General features: G+C 37.7%; 1 protein-coding gene across 1 annotated transcript; it reads left to right on the top strand.

Annotated features, from left to right (window-relative positions):
- Positions 1–1,070: 1,070 nt before the first annotated feature.
- LOC132979230 (coiled-coil domain-containing protein 178) lies at positions 1,071–17,621 on the top strand. The gene is made up of 20 exons (XM_061044849.1): positions 1,071–1,202; positions 1,528–1,598; positions 3,310–3,446; positions 3,537–3,595; positions 3,690–3,757; positions 4,129–4,332; positions 4,462–4,682; positions 5,461–5,603; positions 6,043–6,196; positions 6,299–6,394; positions 6,622–6,758; positions 6,884–7,067; positions 7,188–7,250; positions 7,614–7,742; positions 7,881–7,994; positions 8,187–8,332; positions 8,639–8,798; positions 11,432–11,581; positions 14,493–14,627; positions 16,945–17,621. The coding sequence occupies exons 2-20, from the start codon at positions 1,541–1,543 to the stop codon at positions 17,071–17,073; spliced, it is 2,487 nt and encodes an 828-aa protein (XP_060900832.1). The 5' UTR covers positions 1,071–1,202; positions 1,528–1,540; the 3' UTR covers positions 17,074–17,621.
- Positions 17,622–23,464: the final 5,843 nt, after the last annotated feature.

The following is a 23,464-nucleotide window of genomic DNA, read 5'->3' as shown; positions in this document are numbered from 1 at the left end:
CAATGAAAAGAATATTCATCAAAAATAATTACATTTAGGCTACAATACACGTTATTGTTTATGGATAGAAGATATGTAACTAGATAGATTGGTTCAACTTTGACAAGGTTCTTTAGTTGTCGATAAACAACCTAGTTAAAAAGCTTTGATTTATAGTAATTTTTGAGTGCCCTTATTTAAGAATTGCACAATTTGAAACAATGTTATCATATAAATACTTTTAAATGCACTTTAATTGTAATCCAATGAATCCATGGGACTCAATTTCCTATTAATTGTCGTTTTACAATAAAGGTTTGCAAAATTTAGTTGTAAACACTTTCACTATTTCTATAAAAAAATAGAATCATACAATGTTAGGCTATATCCTATTGGAATGCATTTGCTGTATACCTAAACCCACCTCAAACAACTAATCTTATAGCTTGTAGTCCACTGTCTTCTAAACACCGAAAGCATCCCCATTTTAAGCTAGATTTTAATGTAGACTAGCTGTTACCCCAGCTGTAAATTAAATGATCAAAAACTGAAGTTTTGCAACCACTAAAGAGAGGGAAAGGTATCCTGTTGGCTATTGGGTCATATATTTAAAGGATTTATGGATTATACGAGTTTTTAAAACACCTGTAATGATGTAGCCTATAAGAAAATCCAAACGCTTAACTTGCATTTTAGCCAATGATAAATATTTATATTACATTTTGTTTGCACAATAACAAATAGGCTAGTTGTATTTGAGTATAGGATGATGCAGCATGTTTACATTATAACATTGGCTTATTGTTATGCTTGTTTACAAACACCCGACAGAGGGCCGTAGGCTACTGTAATTGCATAAAATAATGAATCATATTAAACATTAGATACAGCCATGTTTGATTGTATTATACTATTCCACTTGTATTCTTATCTTATCTATCAAATGTCTCAAACTTCCCATAAAGTAGTCGGGAAACACCACTTAGTGTTGCTAAACGAAAACACAAACCGTAATTGCCGCTCTTGAACATAACTCACTGTCTCCGAGCGCAGCCCCTTGTTGCTTAGCAACCTCCGCGGAAGATTGACAGCAGCAACTTGAGTTTACTCATTTGTAGAAAACTTTTATGAAAGGCGGGTTAGAACGACTGCAGCGTTGAAGAACAATGACAAACTTCAAGATAACCAACAGATAGCTGCCAGCCATTGTTGTGTTAATACAAGTAAGTTGATAGCAAGCCATTTTTTTGGCTTTCACTTTCTGCCATGACAACGGCCCCCACCTGCTCATTAATATATTATTAGCTAAGTTAATTAACAACATCCGGATGTGAGTGAAGGTTTCAGATGCAACTTTGACTAACTTGTTTGAAAAATTAAATGCACGTTTTAAAATTACGCTATCCATCGAAAATGTGTTAACAAAACATCGTTTTTACGATTGTATTTTCTCCGTAAACATTTGAAATTATTGTGGAACCTGAAAGTTAAAACGTTGTTATACGACGGTAGAGATCAAGGAAGTGTTTTTATTTTTTATCCTCACAGACCAGTTTCAGTGATGCCAGACGTCGAACCGCTCAGATTCCCATCAAGGGAAGGGAGACCAAGTCAGCAAGGTGAGACGTTTTCAAGTCGATTTACTTCTTCCAAATAAAGATTTAATTAAATTATTTAAATGAACCACTTTTACTGTTGGCGCTGTGATGTATTTGGTTCCCGCTGGGACTCTGATGTACGGTAGGCTACAGTACACTGATGATGCTTCAGTTCAAATCTGATGGTAATACTCAGTTACTCACAACAAACTCACACTCAATACCTATCTTTAAAATATTGAACAGACAATTGTCAGTGACGGTTCAGTATTCATTGTTCATCTTGACCACTTTATGTCTGAACATCATGACAAAATGTCACAAATCTCCACCTGTTTCCTGGTTAAGTGGGAAATTCTTACCTTCTGTTGTCAAGTCAGCGCTTAAGCTGGACTACTCACCAGAAATTGCAATAAGGCCGGGAATACTTGTAAAAACAGTTTGATATATGAACTATTTAATAACAGTAAAATAATATCAAGTGAAGATGACTGGCTCTCAGTTTCATATGGGCCGACTCTGTGACAATAATACACCCAGCCTTTATGATTTAGAGCTTATTCAGCCCACTGATGACATATTACCTTACCACCTTCCTACCCCACTTGGTTTTTTCACAGTGTATTATTCATCTAAACTGCTCAGCAACAGATGGCTTATATTTCGGGTCTCCCTGCAGTTTTTTCTTGGATGGTTCTTTTGGTCTGAGTCAGCTCAGTATTAAGCCATTCTACTGATTTATCTGACATCACAGTAGAATAACTGTTATCACAGGTGGTAAAGGTTTCCTAGTCTGAGGTAGATTGCAGCCTAGCTTTTTCTTACTGATTTGAGTGCCCCTTTCTCCACCGGGGTCCATCAATTACCCCAAATATATGATGCTGTCTTTTTAAAAAGATGAAAGAGGGTACAACTAATGTCAACACAATCGGAGGACAGGTGGCTGACCACCAGCTGATACCAGTTCTTACAAATCGTACACCAATCATAAAATAGGGCACAAGGACTAGAGTTTCAGTTCAATTTATTTTGATTTAAAGTTTTAAAGACTCTGTCTACTTTTTTCTAAAACAATAATTAAATTAAGGTTTTTAGTCAGGTAGACACTGAATTGAAAGTAGTAGTCACATACTGTGTATGGATGATAGATATTAGACAGACAAGGTTTTGCTACCAAGATTAATTTGATCTTTATTATATTAACATTATAAATTCACCCAGGTTAGTTTTACTTGTGATTAAAAAGGACTTTGTGCAATAGCATAGTCTGTACTATATAATATATTTAAGCAATGTTCATATGAAAGATTGTGATCTGCACCACTGCTGTTTTTTTACCTTTTGTCAGCCAGATGGCATCCTTTCACCACCAAGAATTGCGCCCTTGGTGTTTCTTTTGGTGGGGATGTTCAAGCGACTTGCCTTGCTCTTTCACTGATGGTTTCAGTATATTTCAGAGTCTACAGGCAGAATCTAACAAAAAGTGAAGAATCACAAAAGCATCTTTCGCAGCCAAACTGTTTTTTTTGTCACAATCTTTCAAACTATAGTGTTCAAACTAAAGTCTGTTGTTTGCTGAGTTTTTCCAATGAGGGTAAATTCATCAGTGTGTAATATCTTAAACATTTCAGGATTTAGTGCCATTATGTAAAGGAAATTGAGGAAGGAATTGGCTTTCATTGGTCCTCTGAAAGATTCATTACATAGTTCTCAATATTGTGTGTTTCCCAAGACCAAGCAGATCTTCAAGCCGTGTGCTCTGGCAGACATCGCACTTGTGCTTTGCTCAACAGTCCCTCACCGTATGTCAACAGTGTCATTTACCATATCCAGGAGCTGAAGATGACAGTGGAAAATTGGTGTCAGCAGGTAAAGTCAAGGGATACGACTTTTGACATAAATGTATCACAGATCTCAAATATGAAACATTTATTTTGAATTATGTTTGCTCTATGTTAGTCTGGAAAAGATCAACCACAGGTCCACCAGGGCAAGCACCAATACAACAAAACTTTAAGGTGAGTTTGTTTCTTTTTCAATGTTCAACAAAATGTAATTGCAGTAAAACATCTGAAATTTGTTTTCCTTTTTTCTTGATAAATTTCAATCCAGAGATTCAGATACCGAATCAGCAATGTCTACAGAGTTGTTTGTTGAAGGCTTCGCAATCAGTGCAAGAGGTGAACACCTTTTGTTAAAAAATCACATATATTCATTTTTTAAATATTTTCGCTCAACTTGTGTCATGCAGTTGCAAAGCAAACAAATCCCTACTACAGATGCTGATGAAAGATCAACATATAAGTGTCTAGTGTGCACAGAAGAGGCTAGTTAGTGGGACAATAATTGAGTCCCATGTTTCACTTTCCATAGATGATGTTTAGATCCTATCTTCCACTAGTAGTGAACCATAGACAATGTTAAAATGTATTTGCATTTTAATTGTGCCAAAATAGCTTTGCAAAAACATTTCTTTGATTGTTTATGTAGGTAAAAGCGATGATACAGTAAATTACAATGAACCAATCCTGTGAAGTTTTTCATTTTCCAGAAAGTTGTCCATTAGCGCCTCAATTGAAGAAAATAAATGATGTCCTCAGAGAGGTTGTGTATCTGATTGAGCGACTGGAAGCTGATAGGCAGTATGCAGAGGAGGCTCTTCGCAAAGAGAAGAGGAGAAAACACTTTTTGGAGAACAAGGTGGACAGCATCTCACTGTGGAAACAAAAAGAGCACTCTTTTGTAGTCCAAAAAGGTCAGTGCTCAAAAGGAGATTCATCTTCTCCTCAAAGACGTATTTGAATCTTCAGAAGTTTTGTAAGGCTCTTGAAGCTCTAAAATACCTTTTTTTTATGAATTAAATCTTTCTTGAATGTTTTTCTAGAGCATGAAGCTTGCATAAGAGACATCACTGAACTTAAGTGGCAGCTGAAAATGGAAAGAGAGAAACTTTTTCAAGCCCAGGAGAAACTGTCTTACACTGAGGTATTGAACCAGCGATTACAAGAGGACATTAGTTTTGCTAAAAAACAACTTCCCATCGTGAAGGAAAACATGGAAGTTCAGAGAGGCATCATTCATGAAATCAACACTTCACAAGCTGAGGTAACCTTGAATTCGATGTTTTCTGTTTCAAAGAGTCTATTGATGTTTAATATCTTGTCCTTGGCACTTAGGTTTGCCTCTGTAGTCCGACACAGATAAGCGCTAAACCACATTCCTGTACATTTTGTACTCTAGATAGTTACCGTGATGACATAAGCACATTTGCTCTTTCTCTCCTGCACACTTCTCTACCTCTGTTTTTAATCCACAAGTAGCATGGCACCAGGGATTGCAATGTTTGTCGGTCTATTGGTCCAGTGTTCATCCAACACTTTGGTCCAGAGTAAAATCATTTTAACAATTGACTGAATTGCCGTGAAATTTGGTCCAGACTTTCACAGTCCCCAGAGGATGAATCCTAATAACTTTGTTTAATTCACCGACTTTTCATTTAGCTTTTCTCCTAGTTAATTTCTTCTGTTCAAGTCAAAATGCATCCAAATCTAATGACCCAATACAGCCTCAGTTGTACTTTGAGTTTTATGTCATCATAAAAATACAACATGAACTTGTGCTGTTACATTAAGAGTTATGTGTGAGGGACAGATTTGTCACTTGCAACAGGTCACCTTTGATTCCAGATGCCGCTTGTTGCTAACTGAAGCTAAATTGAAACCATTGATGTTAAGTGGCCTCTTGTAGGTCTAGGATTCATAATACCTCCTTTGACAGAGTATAGTTTGACATCAGTCACATCTTCTTTGTAAATATCAATTATTTTATGAAGCTCTTCACAAACTACATCAGTGGAAATCCTTTCACCTCCTTCTTATGTTAGGCTGATGAAGTTCGCTCAAAAACACAGAGTGATCTCTTGCTGGTGAAGAAGGAGTTGAAAAATATGGAGCTGGAAGCCAACAATGAAAAGAAAGCACTAGATTATTCACTGCTGTCGATGAAGAATCAGCTTGCTAACAGATTGTGAGTATTTCTCCTATATGCACTAAAAATAAACAGGTTCAGCACCAAGGGAGTTCAACTGACACAGGGGACATTTAGTATCACTGGCTTTGACCTGAACTGTTGTGGCTTCTGTTCTTCACTTCTTTGGCTTCTCATCTATTGTTAATGTTCTTTACAAACAAACCTTGAATGTGGGTTGAATACAGATGTCCTGATATATAAAAACAAAGCACTTTTCACAATGTTAATATTTGCATATCATTTTTATTTGATGCTGACAACACAAGCACCAGGTCAAGCTTGACAATGCTTCACGATGACTATATTAAATAAAACTCGCTTTAATCACTCTAGAATTTGAATACAAGGTGGTATGTGCCAGAAAAACGAATAATTAATCTTATCTAAAATTATAATTTCAGTTTAATTTTCACAGGTAATGTTGTTTTCTCTCCAGGGAAGATTTAAACTCGCTGAAAGGGCTTGAGATGGGACTTTGTGCTGAAATAGTGGTTGCTGAAAAGATGGTTGCTCTGACTGATGAAAAGTGTGCAGCCATCAAACAACGTATTCCTGAAATGATTGAGCTCGAGAAAACTGAAAAAGACAAGGTTATTATATTCTATACATGTTATTTAAAGATTTAAAATATATATCTTTTTAACAGTAACTTAAAGGTGGTCGTATCAATGTTTTCTTTCTTTTTTTAACAGATTTTGGAATTACAACTTCAAATTGAACAAGAAATGCAGAGGAATAAGAAATTAAAAGAGAAGCTAATATCCCTACAAGAACAGATTGAGAAAACGGTATGTCTTGTCACAGAAGTGTTAAACTGACTTTATAATGTTGCTGCTGCTTTTGGCTATTGAAGTGTGTCTAGATAGTTCATTGAGTAGTGCATTGCACATAACTGCTAGACTATGATTGGACTTTCACTGAAGCTATGCATGCTAATAATGTTTGAATTCATGGCACTGAAAGGTGTTTTGCGTGTGCATTCACGCAGTCACACACTATGTTACGTTATCCACAGAGACTCAGTGGGGAAGCAGAGGTTTCCTGCATAGAAGAGCAGCTCCTTTCAAAACGTAATGCCTTCACAGCTCTTTGTAAAGAAAACATGGAGGTTGAACAGGATGTAGAAGACTACAAGAGGAAACTTGCTGAGAGGTATCATGTCAGAGTCAATTTTCAAGGACCATAATAAGTCTCATATTTGGTATGAATATATACAGTAGTATGCATCTTATGTGGGTTAAATATCACATCTCTGTGTGTGTTTTTTTTTTTTCAAGTGAGAAGGCGGTGAGGCAGATGTGTGAGGAGAGGAAGCAGATGCTCCAGAAAATCATTGACAATGACGAGCAGTGGGAAAAGGCCAAGGAGGAAGTGACCCAAGTTGTAGCCCAGCACAGTGTCACCCAGACTAAACTGGAAGAGCAGGAGCAGCTCACCTTCATGGAAGAACAGCGGGCCAGGGTAAATGACAACATATGTACACGTTCTGTGTATACTGCATGGGTCACAGTCTGTAAGGAAAATGTGAGATGCCTGATGCTCCCATCAGTGTTTTTTGAGTTCTCGTTTTATGCTCTGCAGAAAGAGATAGAAAACCTGAGGAAAGATCTGACAGGTCAGATGACTTCTCTGGAGCTACTGAAGGTAAATACATGAGACGTCTCTGTGTTTCACCGTGACTGACTTCATTTCACTCTGTTTGAATGGCAGAAAAAGGAGAGCAACAAAAACTGTTTAAATTCAAACCTATATACCACTGTAATGTTGCAAAGTGTTTTTCCCCTTCTGTTTAACTTTTTAATTGTATAAGGGTATTCCTATGTTTCAATTCATAAAGAGATGAATAATTAAGAATAATCATAAGTTTTCGTAAGGTACTCTCAATGCATAGCTGTATTCAATTTCATGATTTGAACATTCCCACTTCAGTTGTATTACCCTTTTTTTAAAACCTGGACGTGTTGGAAAGAAACAATATATTTAGGTCTTTATTTACTTTTGCATCAGAGTCAGTGTTCAAATTTAAATGAAGAATTGAATCGACAACAAAGGAGATCAGCGATAACAAACAAAAAGCTTCAGAAAGATTTGGATGATGCTTCCTCAGCAAAAAGGACTCTGGAAACAAAGATTAAGGTACCAGTAACATTTTGTAAAAATATGAAAGATAATTAAAAAAAAAAAAAAAAAAAAAAAATTTATATATATATATATATATATATATATATATGGTTGAATTCAATGACATTTTTTTCTAATCTTTCGTTTATGTAGAAAATTAAGAAATTGACAGAAACGTTTGAAAGGATTGAGTTTGAACACAGGAAAATACTATTCAGCCTTGACAAGGAAAGGAAACTCAAATGTGACCAACTGAAATCTGCCCAGGTAAGAAAAGAAAACTCAAAGGTTGAGTGAAGTAACTCTGTGTGTCAGAGGACAGTCGTGAAGTCAGGTTTGTGTTACATTCAGCAAGGCACAACTATAGAACAAAAACATCCATTGTTAAAAGCACTTTAAACTTCAAATGTTGTTTCATTGGATTTCTTTTCAACACAAATGCTGCTATTTTTTTCACAGGATTTACAAACTGCTACTATAAAGAGATGTGACAATACCCTGAACAGGATCAGTGACCTTACGAAGAAGTGCAAAGAATACCAAGATGCTTCAGATAAGATGGAAAAAATAGTTGAAGGCATGCCAGAAGTCATAGCAGAACTTCAGTAAGTTAGTTCTAGATAAGGAACATCCAATATTACAGCGCATGAAAAGGAATGGGATATCATTATCGCATAATATTTAACCTTTCCCTGGAATAAATAATCTGAAAAACTTGACCTTTTCTCAAGAAGTCTAAACTATTTCTTCAGTCTTATATTTGAAAAACATTTGAAATGTAGAGTATAACTAACATAACTTACATCTAAGTCTTGGTTTGAGTATGAATTTCATGCATCATGTACATATTTCTTACTTCAAAAATTTAAATATAATTATATAAAATATATGTGTTTGATTTCTCCCTGCAGAAATGTTTTTGATGTGGTGGAATTCAAAAACAAATCAGCTGCTCTCATAATGAGCACTTTGCAGTCTGATATTAATAACTGCCAACAACGAACACAGCGATCCATAGAGACACACTCGGCTCATGTTACAGCAAGGAAACAAGAAAGGGAGGATTCCAAGGTAACAAAATGTTATTCAGTATAACTCTTGTTGTTCCAAATACTTTCAGACAGGCTGCAAAAAAAAACAAAAAAAAAACATCTCATTGTTTATATGTGTGTGGATTAGTGTCAGCACATTGCTTGTCACAATACTTCCCTTAAGATGCAGAGAAAAGAGCTGCGTGCAATTAAAATTACAAGCCATGGTCAATCTTGTTTAAGTGCTTTTCCCACAAATGACAACTCACTGTTGTTGTAGTCTTTTTGTCTGGACGAATTTGATGATGCGTGTCATGGTGAGATGCAGTGCACATTCTGTTACCTGTAGGCCAACATTTTACATAGCAATTACACTGTAAGCACACAGTTCAGAATATCAAATAAGCATTTAATGTCTTTTTTTATAACAATCTCAGAAATATGCTCTTGTAAAAGCATGAGCCTACTGTGCACAAAATGGCATGTATTTGAACCCTCTTTTGTAAGAGAAACCCCTATTTATTGTAAGGTTTTCATCTGCAGGATTATCAGCCCCAGCCAGAGCCTCTTTGCTGATGGGGGTTTCACATGGCTTATCTAATGTGAAATCGCCATGTGGTATATAGTTTCATTAAACGGTGATCAAGAATGCATTAGTTCAAAACAAGAAAAGGCAATGGAGCTTAAGCCGCCATGCATCCAAGTGCAGCAACTTTAAAGAAGTTGTTGGCGTGAGACAATTTAAGAATTAGAAGTCTTCCTCATAGACACAACTCCCATTAGCCAGATAAAAGTTATTCATGCAAAGAAGGGTTTAGTCTTTTCACTCGACGGAATAAGATGATATAACAACAATACTCCTCACCAAATAAAAAGATCACAGAGAGTGAAGTTGTGAGGAAATTGGTCACTTTAATTGTTGCGACCAATACATAGCACGCATAATGTCTGCATTAGCATAACATAATAAGCACAGTGTGCATTCAGAGATCACAGTGCATGAAGCAGAATGTTAGACACTTCCAAATAATCTTATAGAAGAGATTTCTTCTAAAAATGCCGACCTAATACTATACTTTCATGAGCTCCTGTGAGCTGCAGCTCCTCTTTTATATTAGGGACTTATACTGGTCAATATAAAAATCTAGTCATAACGTGTATGAGGCTGTGTGGAGAAAAGCCTACACTTATTCTCAAATATATGAACACAGGGTGTATCAAGTTAAAAAAGGTTGACATGTTTCATCTGAGGCGTTCTCTATTCAACCCGTACATACCTTAAAAGTATTTCATCTTTCATACATGCGCCTGTCTTTTTAATTCATTTGATCAGTGCCTGTCGTATGGTGAGCACAAAGTAAACAATGCAAACTGCCGACGCTATCAGTTTCTTATGGGCAATGAAGTGTAATTTGTTCCATTTACACTTCACAACAGCATCAGATGGGCTTTGTCAGTGCTGCATGGAGTAATTAAACCTGAAATCAATAGCAGGCATTTGTCATGTTTACAGCCCCTCTTTCTGCTGGGTTAAACTCATCACTTTAGTGCTGTTCTGTTTTACTGCAGAGACACACTTCATTATGTCTGCAGGTAGAGTTGAGATATTCACCAGCCACATATCCAGCACTCGGGAAACACTGTTCAGATAAAAAGAGGACATGCAGAGAGACACATATTCAATTTGATTTATTTGCTTGATTCCCCAGGAAAAGTGTCCAGTGTTGTATGCCTACTATTTATATTATGTTCATTTACAGTACCTATACAGAAAGGACATATTGTTATGTACACACTGTAGAGTAGTGATACGACTGAAGTGTCTTCTCACTGGTCTGTGTGGTGTTTTTATTAAGTATGTAAATATCTGTGTATCGACTGTCCAGTTCTCTTCACTATGAAAATCTTTAGGCGGATATCTCTACATGATTGATTGTGAGTCATGAAAACATTGATGCAATCATTCAATGTGTATTTTACATCGGTACTGTACTTGATGCTGCCTCAGCTGTTTTTCTTTTTGCCAGTGAGGCTTTGGTCTGCAAACATTAGTAAATTGGCCATCAAACTAATGCTGATTGCTCTAATTGTAAAGTATTTGTATTCACATTTATGATTTAGAGGTTGAAATCATTTTTAAACTTGCTCAGTATATCTGTGACAGCAAGGCATACACTAATCAGATACACCAGATCGGTGTCAGGGCCCATGCTAACTCTATTAATCCAATGGGGAATTGGCCATGAAGTGATTGATCTACATTGAATACTGTTTGTTACCTTTGTCAGTTACATTAAATAAGTTACATAAGATGACCAGCTTTGTTTAACTAGCAAAACAGTGATCACTGACCTCATGTTACCTGACATATTGATTTGACTGAAATTGGCAAAGCAAGATTTACTAAAGATTTATTTTGAGGAAAAAAGAAAACCGATATGATTGATTGGTCAGGTGTTCCAAAAAGGGTTATTAGAATAAAGACTGTGAGGAAAAGGAAATAGCTGCATCAGTGCATCACCAGTGACTATGAGCGGACGATGTACGATCAAAGTAATAACAATATTGGTCTTCAGCCGACCTCTTGCGGATTTTGTCTTGATGGTTATTTTACAGCTACTGTAAACATAATATTTTCCTTTAATGAAACTATCTGCTCTTGTGTATGTACAGGAAGCCCTAATAAATGCACTGAAGGAGAACAAACAGCTGGCAAGCGAGTATGAAAGTCTTAAGAAGATCCTCATGGAGGCCAAACAGGAAGCTGTGTCCGCACTCAGCGAGAAAAACCATGCACATAAATCATTTCATTATTTCATACAGGTACAGTTCTTATAACCTTTTGTCATATATTATTATATTTATTACATGACTATCATCACGCTCTCCCTTTTTTATGAAGTTTTATGACATATAGTAGATCATGTCCTCTGCTATCTTGTGTTGTCTTTCCTCATGTTCTATCACTAGATGCACTAGAAAGCTCCTCCTTATGTGTTCAGTCTTTTAAATAAGGTTTTAGTTTTGCAAGCAGTGAGGAGGTTACTGCAGCAATCCAATAATGATGAGATAACTTGAGTGGAGGAGGATGATGGATGTGACATCATGTAATGATAGCTATGTGGTTTTGCCACCAAGGGGAGTCAAGAGGGAGGTTGATGGTACATGTAAATACTATACCGACTATATTTTCTTGATTATAGTTTTTTTTTTTTAAAAGATGGTCAGAGGTGAATCATTTTATTAGCGACAGTGTTACAAACATGCCTCTGCTCAAGACAGCTCACACACCATTTGTTAGGGATCAGCAGAAAACACAGGTTAGAATCAGACAACGCATGTGCTTTCAGTTCTAAAATATCAGCAGAGATCTCGATTAGTTGAGGCAGACAACACAGCAGCATTTTAATGTTTAATCTGTATAGTTTTTGACACTATTTAACTGGAAAAGAATTACACATGACAGGCATAACACCAGGAAGAAGCCACACTGCTCCTGCAATAAAAAAAAAAGCATATTATTTGTTCCAAAAAATGACTAATACCTTTACTTGAGCAATTCCTCATCTAACTGCATGAATGTTATCAAGTGAAAAATGCATGCAAAAATAAAATCCTGTGGACAGGATTTTCCACGCTCATGATCAAAGCCTGATTTTCTTTTACTCTGGATTCAGCCTTCACCATTTTTGTTTGTTTCAACTCTACACTCTTACAACAGCAGCCTCTCGGCTAGTGTCTTATGCCTGAATTTAGGTGTTGTTTTTTTTAACAAGCTTATGATCAAACATGTTTCTGAAATGTAGGCCTTTTATATTTAATCTGATTTAAACAGGAACGCTGAATCCCTCTTCTTTCATGTTTCAAATGTATCATTATCTTTAGAATGTTTGCATTTTATGTCCTAGTTAGTATAAATGTGTCACAATGTGATTGCTCATAGTTTGTAACTAGAGGCAACAAGGTAAAGATATTGAACATTGACAGGATCATTTGAGAGATCATAACATAAGTGCATGTTTATGAGACGCCTCACACCAGTCATTTGTGTGTACAAAGCCTATAATTTATTTAATTAGATTCCACTGAGGGACACAATGAGAACCATCTCTTAAGTATCCTTATATAGAAATGTAATCCTGACAGCAGGTGTTCATGCTATATAGTTTAAGTGACAGGTTTAATAGAACCCTTATTATGCTTTCATAACAACCACTACACAAATGCCTTAAATATAAAACTGGAATGAAGTACAAAAAGATTATTCTATCACAAACACGTTTACTTGCATCCTGTTTTTTTTTTAATCTGAACAAATCGAATCAAGAACATGGAAACCCGAAACATCTAATAACTATCATCCAGCAACCAACTGCATACGTACTTTGTATACGGTGTATTCATTAATATGTGGCAGAAAATCAATAAAATACTTGACCACCAAAAAAAACATGTCCATAAATATTCTGATAGATCAGTAATAATAATTTATTTAAGATTTTATTATAAAATAAACACACATTCTATGTTTTTTACTTTTTGTGAACTTGAGTACTCCTATGCTAGGACTGATTTTAGTGTATTATTTGTGACTTCTTTTCTCCAGAACATCATTAACATTTCCTACAAGCAGAGTTTGGAGATCATCAGGCACAAACCTATGCTAGTTTTAAGTCTTTTATCATTCTCTTCTCTTCTTTAAAAATGGGTCATTGCTTAAATATGTGAACATTGCAGCTTTAAAATACTTTTTTCTTCAACTAAACAGTTTCCTGTAGTGAAGTGACGCTTATTTTATTGTAAACACATGCTTCTTATGTTTGTTGTTTTTAATAATTCAGTGAAGACACAATATTTAATATCAGAGAAGTGTATCTTCTTTTAAAATAGAGATGCAGTAATGTTTTTAACACCGGATATTTCAACATTTAAACTCAACAAGTAGAAATATATTCAAATATGTACATATCTCTTCTGAAAATGAAAAACAAAATTAATTGGCATCTGATTGCACTCGCCTCTTGTAAAAAAGCCTCTATATTCTACTGTACATGAAAGCATTGCCTTGTTTATGTGGAGGCTTTCAGCTCTTAGTTTTAACAGGGTACACCATAAAGAGCATTCTTGTTATTGTCTTTCCTTCAGGAGCTGATGACTGAGCTAATTCGCTTTAGTTTTCAATGCACTGGGGAACACATTGCCAAGCAATGATAAGCTTTGTAGGAAGAGTAGAGAGATGGAGGGGGGAAGAAAAGCAATGGCATCTATCAGAATTTAAACCTCTTTGCTTGAAACTGTGTTCAAATAATAAAGCAAGCAGCATGTCTTTCCAAGAGACTAGGAATAATTTCTGGTTTCAGTGGGGGGTTCATGACTCTGTGTGTATGTGTAAAATATGTCTTGAGGGGATTGGTATAAAGTTAAACTGGGTGAAGTAGAAATATTTTACTCATCAGCTTTGCAGTCACAGAGTTTGCCTCGGCTAGAACAAAACTGCTGAAGCATTTAGAGAAAATTAACCCCCCATCCTGGCAGCCAGATGTGACTGGATTCTGATGAGTGCACACGAGTGGGCAGAGAAACCAAGAGACTGTGAAATTCCTGTCAGGCCCGTGTACTGCAGAATGGGCTATTGACTGCTTTCTCTATTCCCCTCCATCATTCTTCTTGAACACTGCCATTAATTTCCTCTCCTGCCTTACCAATTCCTTTTCTCTGCCTTCTCTCCCTCTAGCTCTCTTTGTTGCAGAAGAGGATGCACAAAGCTTTGGTGAAATACTTCAAACAACGCAGCCTCTACGACCAGGCTGAACTGGACCGGTGCCAGGCTCTTTCTCAAGAGACCGACCAGAAAATAAAAACAGCCCAGGTATTTGTACAAATAAATGTAAAACATTGGGAAACTTCACAACTGTCCCCATCCGTTTAAATGGTAAATCCCTTTATACAACTTTTATTCCAGTCTAGGTATTCTACCGGATGAAAGCGTATTCTTTTCCATACTACAGTAACTCCATGTTATGCTTGGCATTGTTTGAGCCTCACCCGGCTAGTCGGTTGCCTTGTGTCTTCTTTGCCAAGCAAGGGCAGCCAGGCAAACACCCACCAAGGCTTTGTGCCTCACTGCTATGGCAAAGTTAAAGACACCACTCTTACATTACAGTCTATACATTCACTCATCAGATCACAGACTCGTGTGATGGATGATGTGTCTGCTACAGTGCCGATGCAATGACTCCATGTCTGAGGCTAGCTCTGCCTCTCTAGATAACTCTTTACACTCTATACACAAGACCCTGTGCCTGCTTACATTGCATCAACATTTGAACCTGTTTAGCAGGGGCATTTGTGACTTTTACAGCTGTTTCAGAGTGAGGTTATCAGTCACATGGAAGATATCCTTGTTACAGACTTTTCCTTATGAGCACAGTAACCCGCTGTCTGTCTTGCAGAAGAGTAGCAGCATGTTCTGCAAGGTTGAGAAGTAAGGATCTTCATTTAGAGGATAATCGGTGTCTAATCTGTGCTGTGATGTGAGATGAGGTCAAAGCGGACAGAGAGACAGTGATGAATCTTTATGAAATATCCTGTCCAGCATTAGCGCAGAGCCAGGTGGCATGCAACCATGCTATGAACCACTTTCTCACTATTTTTTACTTACATTACGTTTTTTTCATACACTATCAAGTGTTTGTCAGTCGCAGTCTGTGCTTCTGTATACAACACCTATTTTGTTATTGTTGGTAAATGTTTTGTCTTCCAAAAGATAATTAATCCTAATCACAGGTAACATTAAATATGATCAGATTAGATTAGAGCTTTTTTCCACAGGAGAACTGAGTGAAAATACTATACTATTAAGTGGTTTCCTTCGCAGTTCCTCCTCTTCTGACTGCTGACATGTTTTTTCTGATGGGTCTGCTTCAGACATTACAGGGAGCAGCCATGTCTCACTGGCCCATCCTGAAAAGGCCCCAGCAGATCACAGCTCAAGGCAGGGAGGAGTAGGGCACAGGGGGAGGAGCTATCAGAGAGCCGCAGAGTGTGAAGGACAAAAGAGCTGGTGTATTCAAGCGCACCACACCGTCACCCGTCACAGCTCAGCACAGGGTCCATCAGAGCAAGCAGCACTCACTTTAAACAGGCTCCTCGTGAACAGTCCAGCTCAGGGTCTCTCCTCCAAAAAGTACACATGTTGAAAAACCTTTTTTAAAAAAAGGAAAAAAATTACCTACAAATGTATGCAGTGTCGTGATCCACAAAAAAATATGTAATAACAGTATGCAGATAATGATAGTGTTGTGGGTATTTCATTAATGAAGCAGTTAACACACGGACTACAATGATAAGCAGCACATCTTAAACAGATTCTCACAACTGTTAAAGCTTTGGACGAGAGAACAGAAGATATCACAACAGATAACTGATACCAGTTGTAACTGGAGTTTTACCAGGCTGGATCCAGATGAGGCCTATAGTAATCCATCATGTCCACTTAACCTCACAAGCAGAACATACGAGAGGTCAGGTTAGCGCTTTCACGGCTATGGCGTGCTTGATTCAGAAGTAAAAAGGCATCTTTCTCAAAAGTAGCTCGAGGGGGAGGAAGACTGGGGAACCCTAGGGTGGGTGAGTGGGTGGATAGGAGTGGGTGGCGGTGGGAGTGGGGGGCGGCGGGCTGTCATCCTGTTACACTCCTGCCAGAACTGGCAGTTCAGCTTTGTGTTCTGCAGTTTACACTAGGGATGGCATAATTGACAATGGCTAACAGCGGAGAGCAGTGCAGAGCCTTGTTGAATGGCCAGTAATGATTGGAGCAGACGCCCACTGCCCCAGTCCCAGGGGAAAGTAATCCAAGATCCTGTTGCTGATATAATTGTTAGTCAGAGAATTTCTGCATGGCTAGGCCGGTTCAGATTCCCAAGCTGGTTGACAGTGCCAGGCAGTTTAATAGAAAAACTGGATGCTGAGGTTTTTAAAACAGAAGAGCACTGAACCTGGACGCGGTTCACCAGGAGCCTCTTGTTCTCCTTCTTCACAAAAATAAGAACAAGATGGTAACTTTACTCTCACACTTTCAGATCCACCACCAGCTGTGTGTAGGATGCACAAGTTTGTATAACTGCATTTTTGCAAAAGCAGCATTTTCTTAATTAGCTGTTATTATTTGTCCCTTTTTCAAACAGGATGGGTTGTCGGAAGATATTCAGCTCATCTGTGCATTCCTGCAAACCTTGACGGATGACTCTACTACCACTGATGAAGCCGGGGTGAACAAACAAGCCCGTCCAGATGCCGCTGGATTGAATGAGTAGATGCCTTCAGTTCAAACAGCAGAGTAATTGGACATTCACCTGTACCAGACAACTTACTTACCCTAGCACGCTTCACTATTCCCCCCTCTTTACTTGCAGCAAATCCATAACAATGAAACAGGTGACTTTCATGCTGCTGTCAGGACTGATCTAATTTTAGCTGGGTGAATGATTGCAATTGGCTTTGCCTCATCAGATAATTAATCTATGTCACCATTAATTGGAAAAGAGAATAATTACAGGCAGTGTTGACAGAAATTCTACGCTTCTCCAGATTCCAAGATCTAATTACAACTAGTGAAACCCTGTGACCTTAACTAGCACTTAGTACACCTTGGCCACCTTGACCATGCCCATGTTAAGACCACTGTGTCATGAAAGACCCTGTTTTTCTTACCCCCCCTCCCCTCCGCACTCCTTTCACTCGCCTCACTCTGTGAAAGCTGTCTCCCTCAATCACTTTTCAATATTCAATCTTAATTTTGTGGAAGTTTAGCATTTTCAATGAGCTGGAGATGAATGATTAATGAATAAATTTAAATGCTTCATTTTGTCCATGGATCATTAGTTAAGTCCTTTGTGGGAAGGACCTGAGAAAGGAGTGAAATTATTGAGACATTAGCCTGAAGCAATCCAGGGGTAAATAGTGTGCACAAAAGGATGTTGTGTGTGCACTATCCACTGGCTTTCTAAAGAACCCTGGGGAAACTGTTTTCAATTTGGAATCTTAACTGAATCACATTTAGTACTTGTAGAAAATTGATTTTTGTTTCATCATGTTTCAACAATGTCATACTAATGGTACACACTAATGCCTGTTCCATATAGACTTTCTAAGTGAACTCAAAAGATTTCTGGATAAAAAATATATTCATATAATTTTAATCAGACTTGTTACATATTTTAATATACATGAAAGAACAGACAAGTCAATTATTTATCTTTAGTTTTTGTTTTGTTTGCAAATAGTTTTGATTTTTTTGTGTCTTGCAATTCTCATTATTTCAGATGGATGCTTTGAGGCTGCTCCTTAGAAATAGATGTTCCTCTCTCCTTCTTTCGGTGTGGTTGATAAAGATGCTGTTGTTTGTCAATACACCAGATGCATCACCTACACATGGAGACAGAAGGGGGCAGTGTAAACGCAACAAACTAAAAAAGACATAATGGTCCAGTCTAGTACCTTAAACTTGGCCATAGTATATTATCTTAAATACAGAAGTTTTAATGTTAAGCCAATTTGCGTATTAGAAGTAATTCTGGTCTAAAAAAAATAAATTCAAAGTTTTATAGTCTTGTCTCCCAAAAACATACATTTTCAAAGTTTTATTAAGGCTATTCTTTGGTAGCTTTCAACTCTATAAACCATATCATAATTTACATTTTCAAACATGCTAATGGACCCAACACATTACTTTATACTGACTACATGCAAAGCCAAGGTGCCTCCCTGATAAATGTATCCTGTCTTTGCATCTAATCTGTCCCCTAAGAATATGAAAGTGAGACATGGATAGATGTCAAAACATTTATCAACAGATAGGCATCAATGTGTATACACCTAGATGCTGCTTCACTAAAGAGGATGGACTGTGAAAATACTAATGGGGTCACTTGAAAGCTGAGATGTATTTTCTTCTATGTTAGATATTAGTTTCAGTATGATGAGGATTCAATTCACAGCACAAGTCTTTCTGTCGGGTTGTATTCTGTGATACATCTAAGCTACTTAAGAAGATTTTTTGTTATACTTTGGATAAAGGCAGATTTTTTCAAGAGACATGTTGGTAAAATCTGATTTACAGGCAGCATGATTCTCAATTTCCGCCTGGCGCCACCATGCAGACGATGGGTCCGTTTCGTTTGGATTCACTTCAGCGGTTACTTCTGATCGTTGACGTGAAGCCAAGTGAATCAGAGCAGCGTTCTGTATTCTGAAGCTAAACAAAATTCTGTTTTGAGATCTTTTTAAAAAAAACAAAACAGGAAAATGGAGGTGTCCACTCAAGCTGTCCTGTCTTTGTTCAGAAGAAAGTGGAGAGTTGAGCCATGGAGCTGATGGAGTCAAGGAAAGAATGTGAGTGGAGAGAGGTGCTACTGTGTCTAAAATATCAATGAGGGAGATGCTGCCAAGTTTTGGAGAACACAGGAGGGAACAGGTCCACTGTTAACAAAGAGTTGACCAGACAGCTCTGCCTCAGTGTAACTTTTATTATCTGTAACATTATAAAAAAGATGTGATTTAATTTGAACTAAAGTCTTTAGTGTTTTTTTTGTTCATTCCCCTCAGTATACACACACACACACACACACACTGCAGAAGGCTATTAGGGAGTGTGTTCCTTTAAAGTTTAGGTGACCACATCATCTGTCATTCAGTCATACTATACAGCTTAACAATACACTGGAACGCCGAGTGTTTGCCCAGGTGAGTCCTTAATGTGGAACTCTGCCGAAAACATGCCAAACAAACTCATCAGTATAACAATACGTGTTCCTTGTGTTTCCACACTCGTTTGATTTCAAAGATATTTATCTTAACAGGATAATAATTTGTGAAAGTCTCTGACATTTGTGGCTAGCTAGCATGATAATAAATCCATGGCTTGGAACATTTTTTAGTTAATTAGAGTCAATCAATCCAAACTTTGCTCACTTACCGGTGTGAAACCGGAGTATAATGAGCAGAAATCAGCATGGTGATTGGAAAACACAAATTACAGCTGTTAAAGAGAAACTCATCCACTTTTCTTCTGTTGATGCCAGTGCCTGCTGCGAGGATTTAAAATTAGCATGGCATTCCTTTAATGGATGTTTGGGGGAATGTGCTCCCCTATAATTAAAAAACCTGTTAATATCCTTGCAGGCTAAAATAAGAGGGGACTAGTATGATAACATGACAACTCTTCAAATGGACATATTGGCCAGTTTACTGTTTAACCAAAAAAATGTGTATGCATTTATTTTTACTTTATCATGGGACCCATTTTTTATGTTATTTTTATTGGGGGAAAACATACTGCTAAATAACCTAATAATGCCCACATAAGGTATATTGTATAACATATGATATATTAGCAAACCTGTTTTCCTGTTTATGCGTATTAGGAGAAAATGAAGTAATAGTAGATAATGATGTGTGACCACATGAGCGAGGTGGTCAACACTGCCGCTTCAGTAAGATTATGTGGCTTATTAATAGACTGGTATGATATATACAGAACCTTCTTTGCTGTTTAAGGCTGTGTATACTGTATCTCTATAGTCAGGGCTACATTCATATTAGTCTTGACATATTCCGTGCACCTTACATTCATGGAGTAATGATGTGAGTAATAACCTGGTGATGTTAACAGCACCCTACTATAAGACCTTTATCTATGCTTGGATATGACCCGGCTGCTTGTGGTCATAATGTATATGACCTCACTGCTGCTGGATGAAATTTCCCCTAAAGAGCTCTTGGAAAGAGAGAGCTTATGTTGTTGAGCTCATGTCGTCGTGGCTGCTAACAGCAGCTTGCCATTGTATTAATTATTGTCAGGGAATCCAAGGGGTGTAGATAATACAGAATGCACTGGTTGGTCCCATTTGTTTCACTTGTCAGTGGAGTGAATAATTGGGAGTGCTGACCATATTAGACACAGAGAATTTCTAAAACATACGACTCAAACTGTTGCAACACAAAAGTATGGCAGGCAAATTAAAAAGCTTAATGTCTGAGAATTTCGAATCAGTATGGAATAATTTGCTGGCTTCCCTTTGCCAAAGGAATTCACTGAAGTTTAACTTTGACAACAGTAATTCTGATTCACAGTGAAACATGCAGTTTAGGATATTATACCAAACTAGAAGAAAAAAAGATTACATACTCAACATCATATTAGTTCTGTTCAACATAAAAGTTAAAAGTTACATTGCTTCTCAGGTGAGTGTCAGATATTTTGCACCCCAGCATCCTTCTCTCAAGGCTTGAGAACACTGATACAGTTTTAGTAGAGGGGGTTTGCTAATACAATGGGGCTCATCTTGCAATTCTCCCAAGGAATAACTATCAGTCCTGCTACAGCAGCTTCAGCGTCCCTAGGTGACCGCGCCACTGAGCCCGTGCTCGCTCCATCGCACCCCACTCCACGCCTGCTGCCACCCTGAAGGTAGATGCATCACGCTGGGGAGACTGCGCAACAGCAGCCCCCTCTCCCTCCAGCCCTTAAACCTCCTCCCCGGCACCATGGCCTCCTGCGGCCCCTGCACATCTCTAGGTATCCACTACAGCCCTGGTCCCTTCTGCCCAGACTCTCCCTCAGGTGAGTCTCCTCAACACCTCCATGTCTCCTCCCACCTGTACTGCACAACTGGCATCCTTTTGTCATTTGAGAAATGCCACACACACACACACACACACGCTCCTGTGCTCACTCTAAAGGGGACACCGCCTGTTCTTTTCTGATCACCTCCCGGCTGCTGGCTGACTCTCTGAGCCGTGTCTGTGGTGGCTACACCATGTGTGGGGATCTAGGGGTTTAAAACAGCAGGTCTCCCATACTCCCTGAATGGCAAATATAAGTGCTTCCAATTTTATTACACAGTGGACGTTTCATGAATCATCTCTGACTAACTTTCAACTATGATGACATGCGCTAATTAGGGAATCAGACTTGATATAAAATAAATAAATATTTAGTTAGGCAAACATGTCACTAATATTGTCATTTTCAAAATGTTATGACATAAACCAAATCTATTTGTCTTAAAGTGGCCCCCTCTCCTAAGCTTTATATTAAATCATTTGTTCCTTTAATAAGCAAGCTTCTTTCAAGAGGTCACAAACTGCTTCAGTCATTGCCCCTAACAGATGAACTTAAATTTTGCCCGGACTCAAATAGAAACTCCTAATCAAGGCTACTCAAAATACTGTTTGTTTATAGAGTGTTTCCAGTCATATCACATAATATTGCACAAACCTGTTAACTCTTATAAGATCATATAAAACATAGGAAACATGTTGAAAGAAAGGATCTCTGACATATAATTAACTGGGATTGAGAGGGGGTCTTTAATTTTCAACATACAGGCTAAAAGCTTTATAATTTGGTATTTATTGTTACCTGCAGTGAGCTTTAATTAATGTCTGCAGCATGTTATGTTTCAACCTTTTACCATTTTTTTAATCAGACAAAAACCTTTAAATCATAACAATTTCAATAACACATAAATTACAACTTTAACTTTATAGGTTGCCATACCACAGCACACTTAGTTAACAAAATATTTTACAAACAAGATGATATCACCCTCTCCATGATATTAATATGATATGTTCTCTGATCTGTAAACAGCTGGTTATCTTGCTTTTCCACGATAAGAGAAAGTGCTGAGGATTTACGCTTGGTGAGCACATTTGGGCTGAATCTTTCACACGTCACAAATTGCAGATGGGAAGCAGTGATCTTGAACAGCCGATCACATTTCCGTGACCATCTGACACCTTCCATTTAGGAAAATAATACTTTCTATCTTAGCATACCCCTCTGCAGCAGCCAGCAAAAGGAATTATGCCTGGTAGACTTTTGCTATTCACAAGTTTGGAGCTTCTCATTTTGTTTTGTTCCGTTGCACTGACTAGATTAAATGTTCCCTCTTTAAACAGACATCTAAAGCCACAGAAATGTCTACAGTTTGTCATGTTCATATTTGTTTTATGTATTTAAACATGGAGATCCATGCTATACGGTTAGCATTTAAAAGGTAGTAAAAAGGAGACTCTTTTACCATATAACTGGATTAAAATGAATCCATTTATGAGGTCTCGCTGTACATTTTTGGCCGCTTTCTTTTTGAAAACTCTGTAACTCATAACTGAAATGTTTAAATCTTATGTACCTGTTGTTAATTACTCTACTATGCCTGCTAATTTTGATTTTTTACTAATAGAGGTAGAAATGATATCAGGGTAATATGACAGATAAATATGAGTTGAGTTAACTGGTACAGAGAGTTGTAAATCACTGTGGTGTGATTCTTTGTCTCAAAGGGTTTAATTAGTCTAGAAATTCTTCTCTTATCTGATGACCCCCCTCCCTTCCTCCCATCCACCCTTCCTCCCCTCCACCCTTCCTCCCTCCCTCTGCACACTGCAACAACTTACAACCATAAACGCCCTGCAATCTGAAGACCAGTGGCCTCAGGAGACTGAGTTGCTACAAAGAGCTGAAAGAGTTGGAAATGGTCATTTTATTGCATTAGAACAGCACGCTCGAGACCTGGGTAATGTAGTGCTAACTGAGCGCTAGTCCAGATAACAGTATGCAACTCTAAAGTGAAATACAGTGGTTTACTGTAATGCTTTGCAGTGTCAAGTGCTTTGAAAGTGAGGCAACACAAGGAGAAT

Source organism: Labrus mixtus, chromosome 8, assembly GCF_963584025.1.
Source record: "Labrus mixtus chromosome 8, fLabMix1.1, whole genome shotgun sequence".
NCBI classification, from domain to species: domain Eukaryota; kingdom Metazoa; phylum Chordata; class Actinopteri; order Labriformes; family Labridae; genus Labrus; species Labrus mixtus.
The sequence above is the reverse complement of the archived record's forward strand: the minus strand, read 5'-3'. Positions and strand labels throughout refer to the sequence as shown.

Bases quoted from the DNA above. Each gene is read 5' to 3' on its own strand.
- LOC132979230 (XM_061044849.1), top strand. From the start codon at position 1,541: ATGCCAGACGTCGAACCGCTCAGATTCCCATCAAGGGAAGGGAGACCA. The intron at 1,599-3,309 runs GTGAGACGTTTT...GTGTTTCCCAAG, and splicing joins AGGGAGACCAAGTCAGCAAG to ACCAAGCAGATCTTCAAGCC. The intron at 7,743-7,880 runs GTACCAGTAACA...TCGTTTATGTAG, and splicing joins CTCTGGAAACAAAGATTAAG to AAAATTAAGAAATTGACAGA.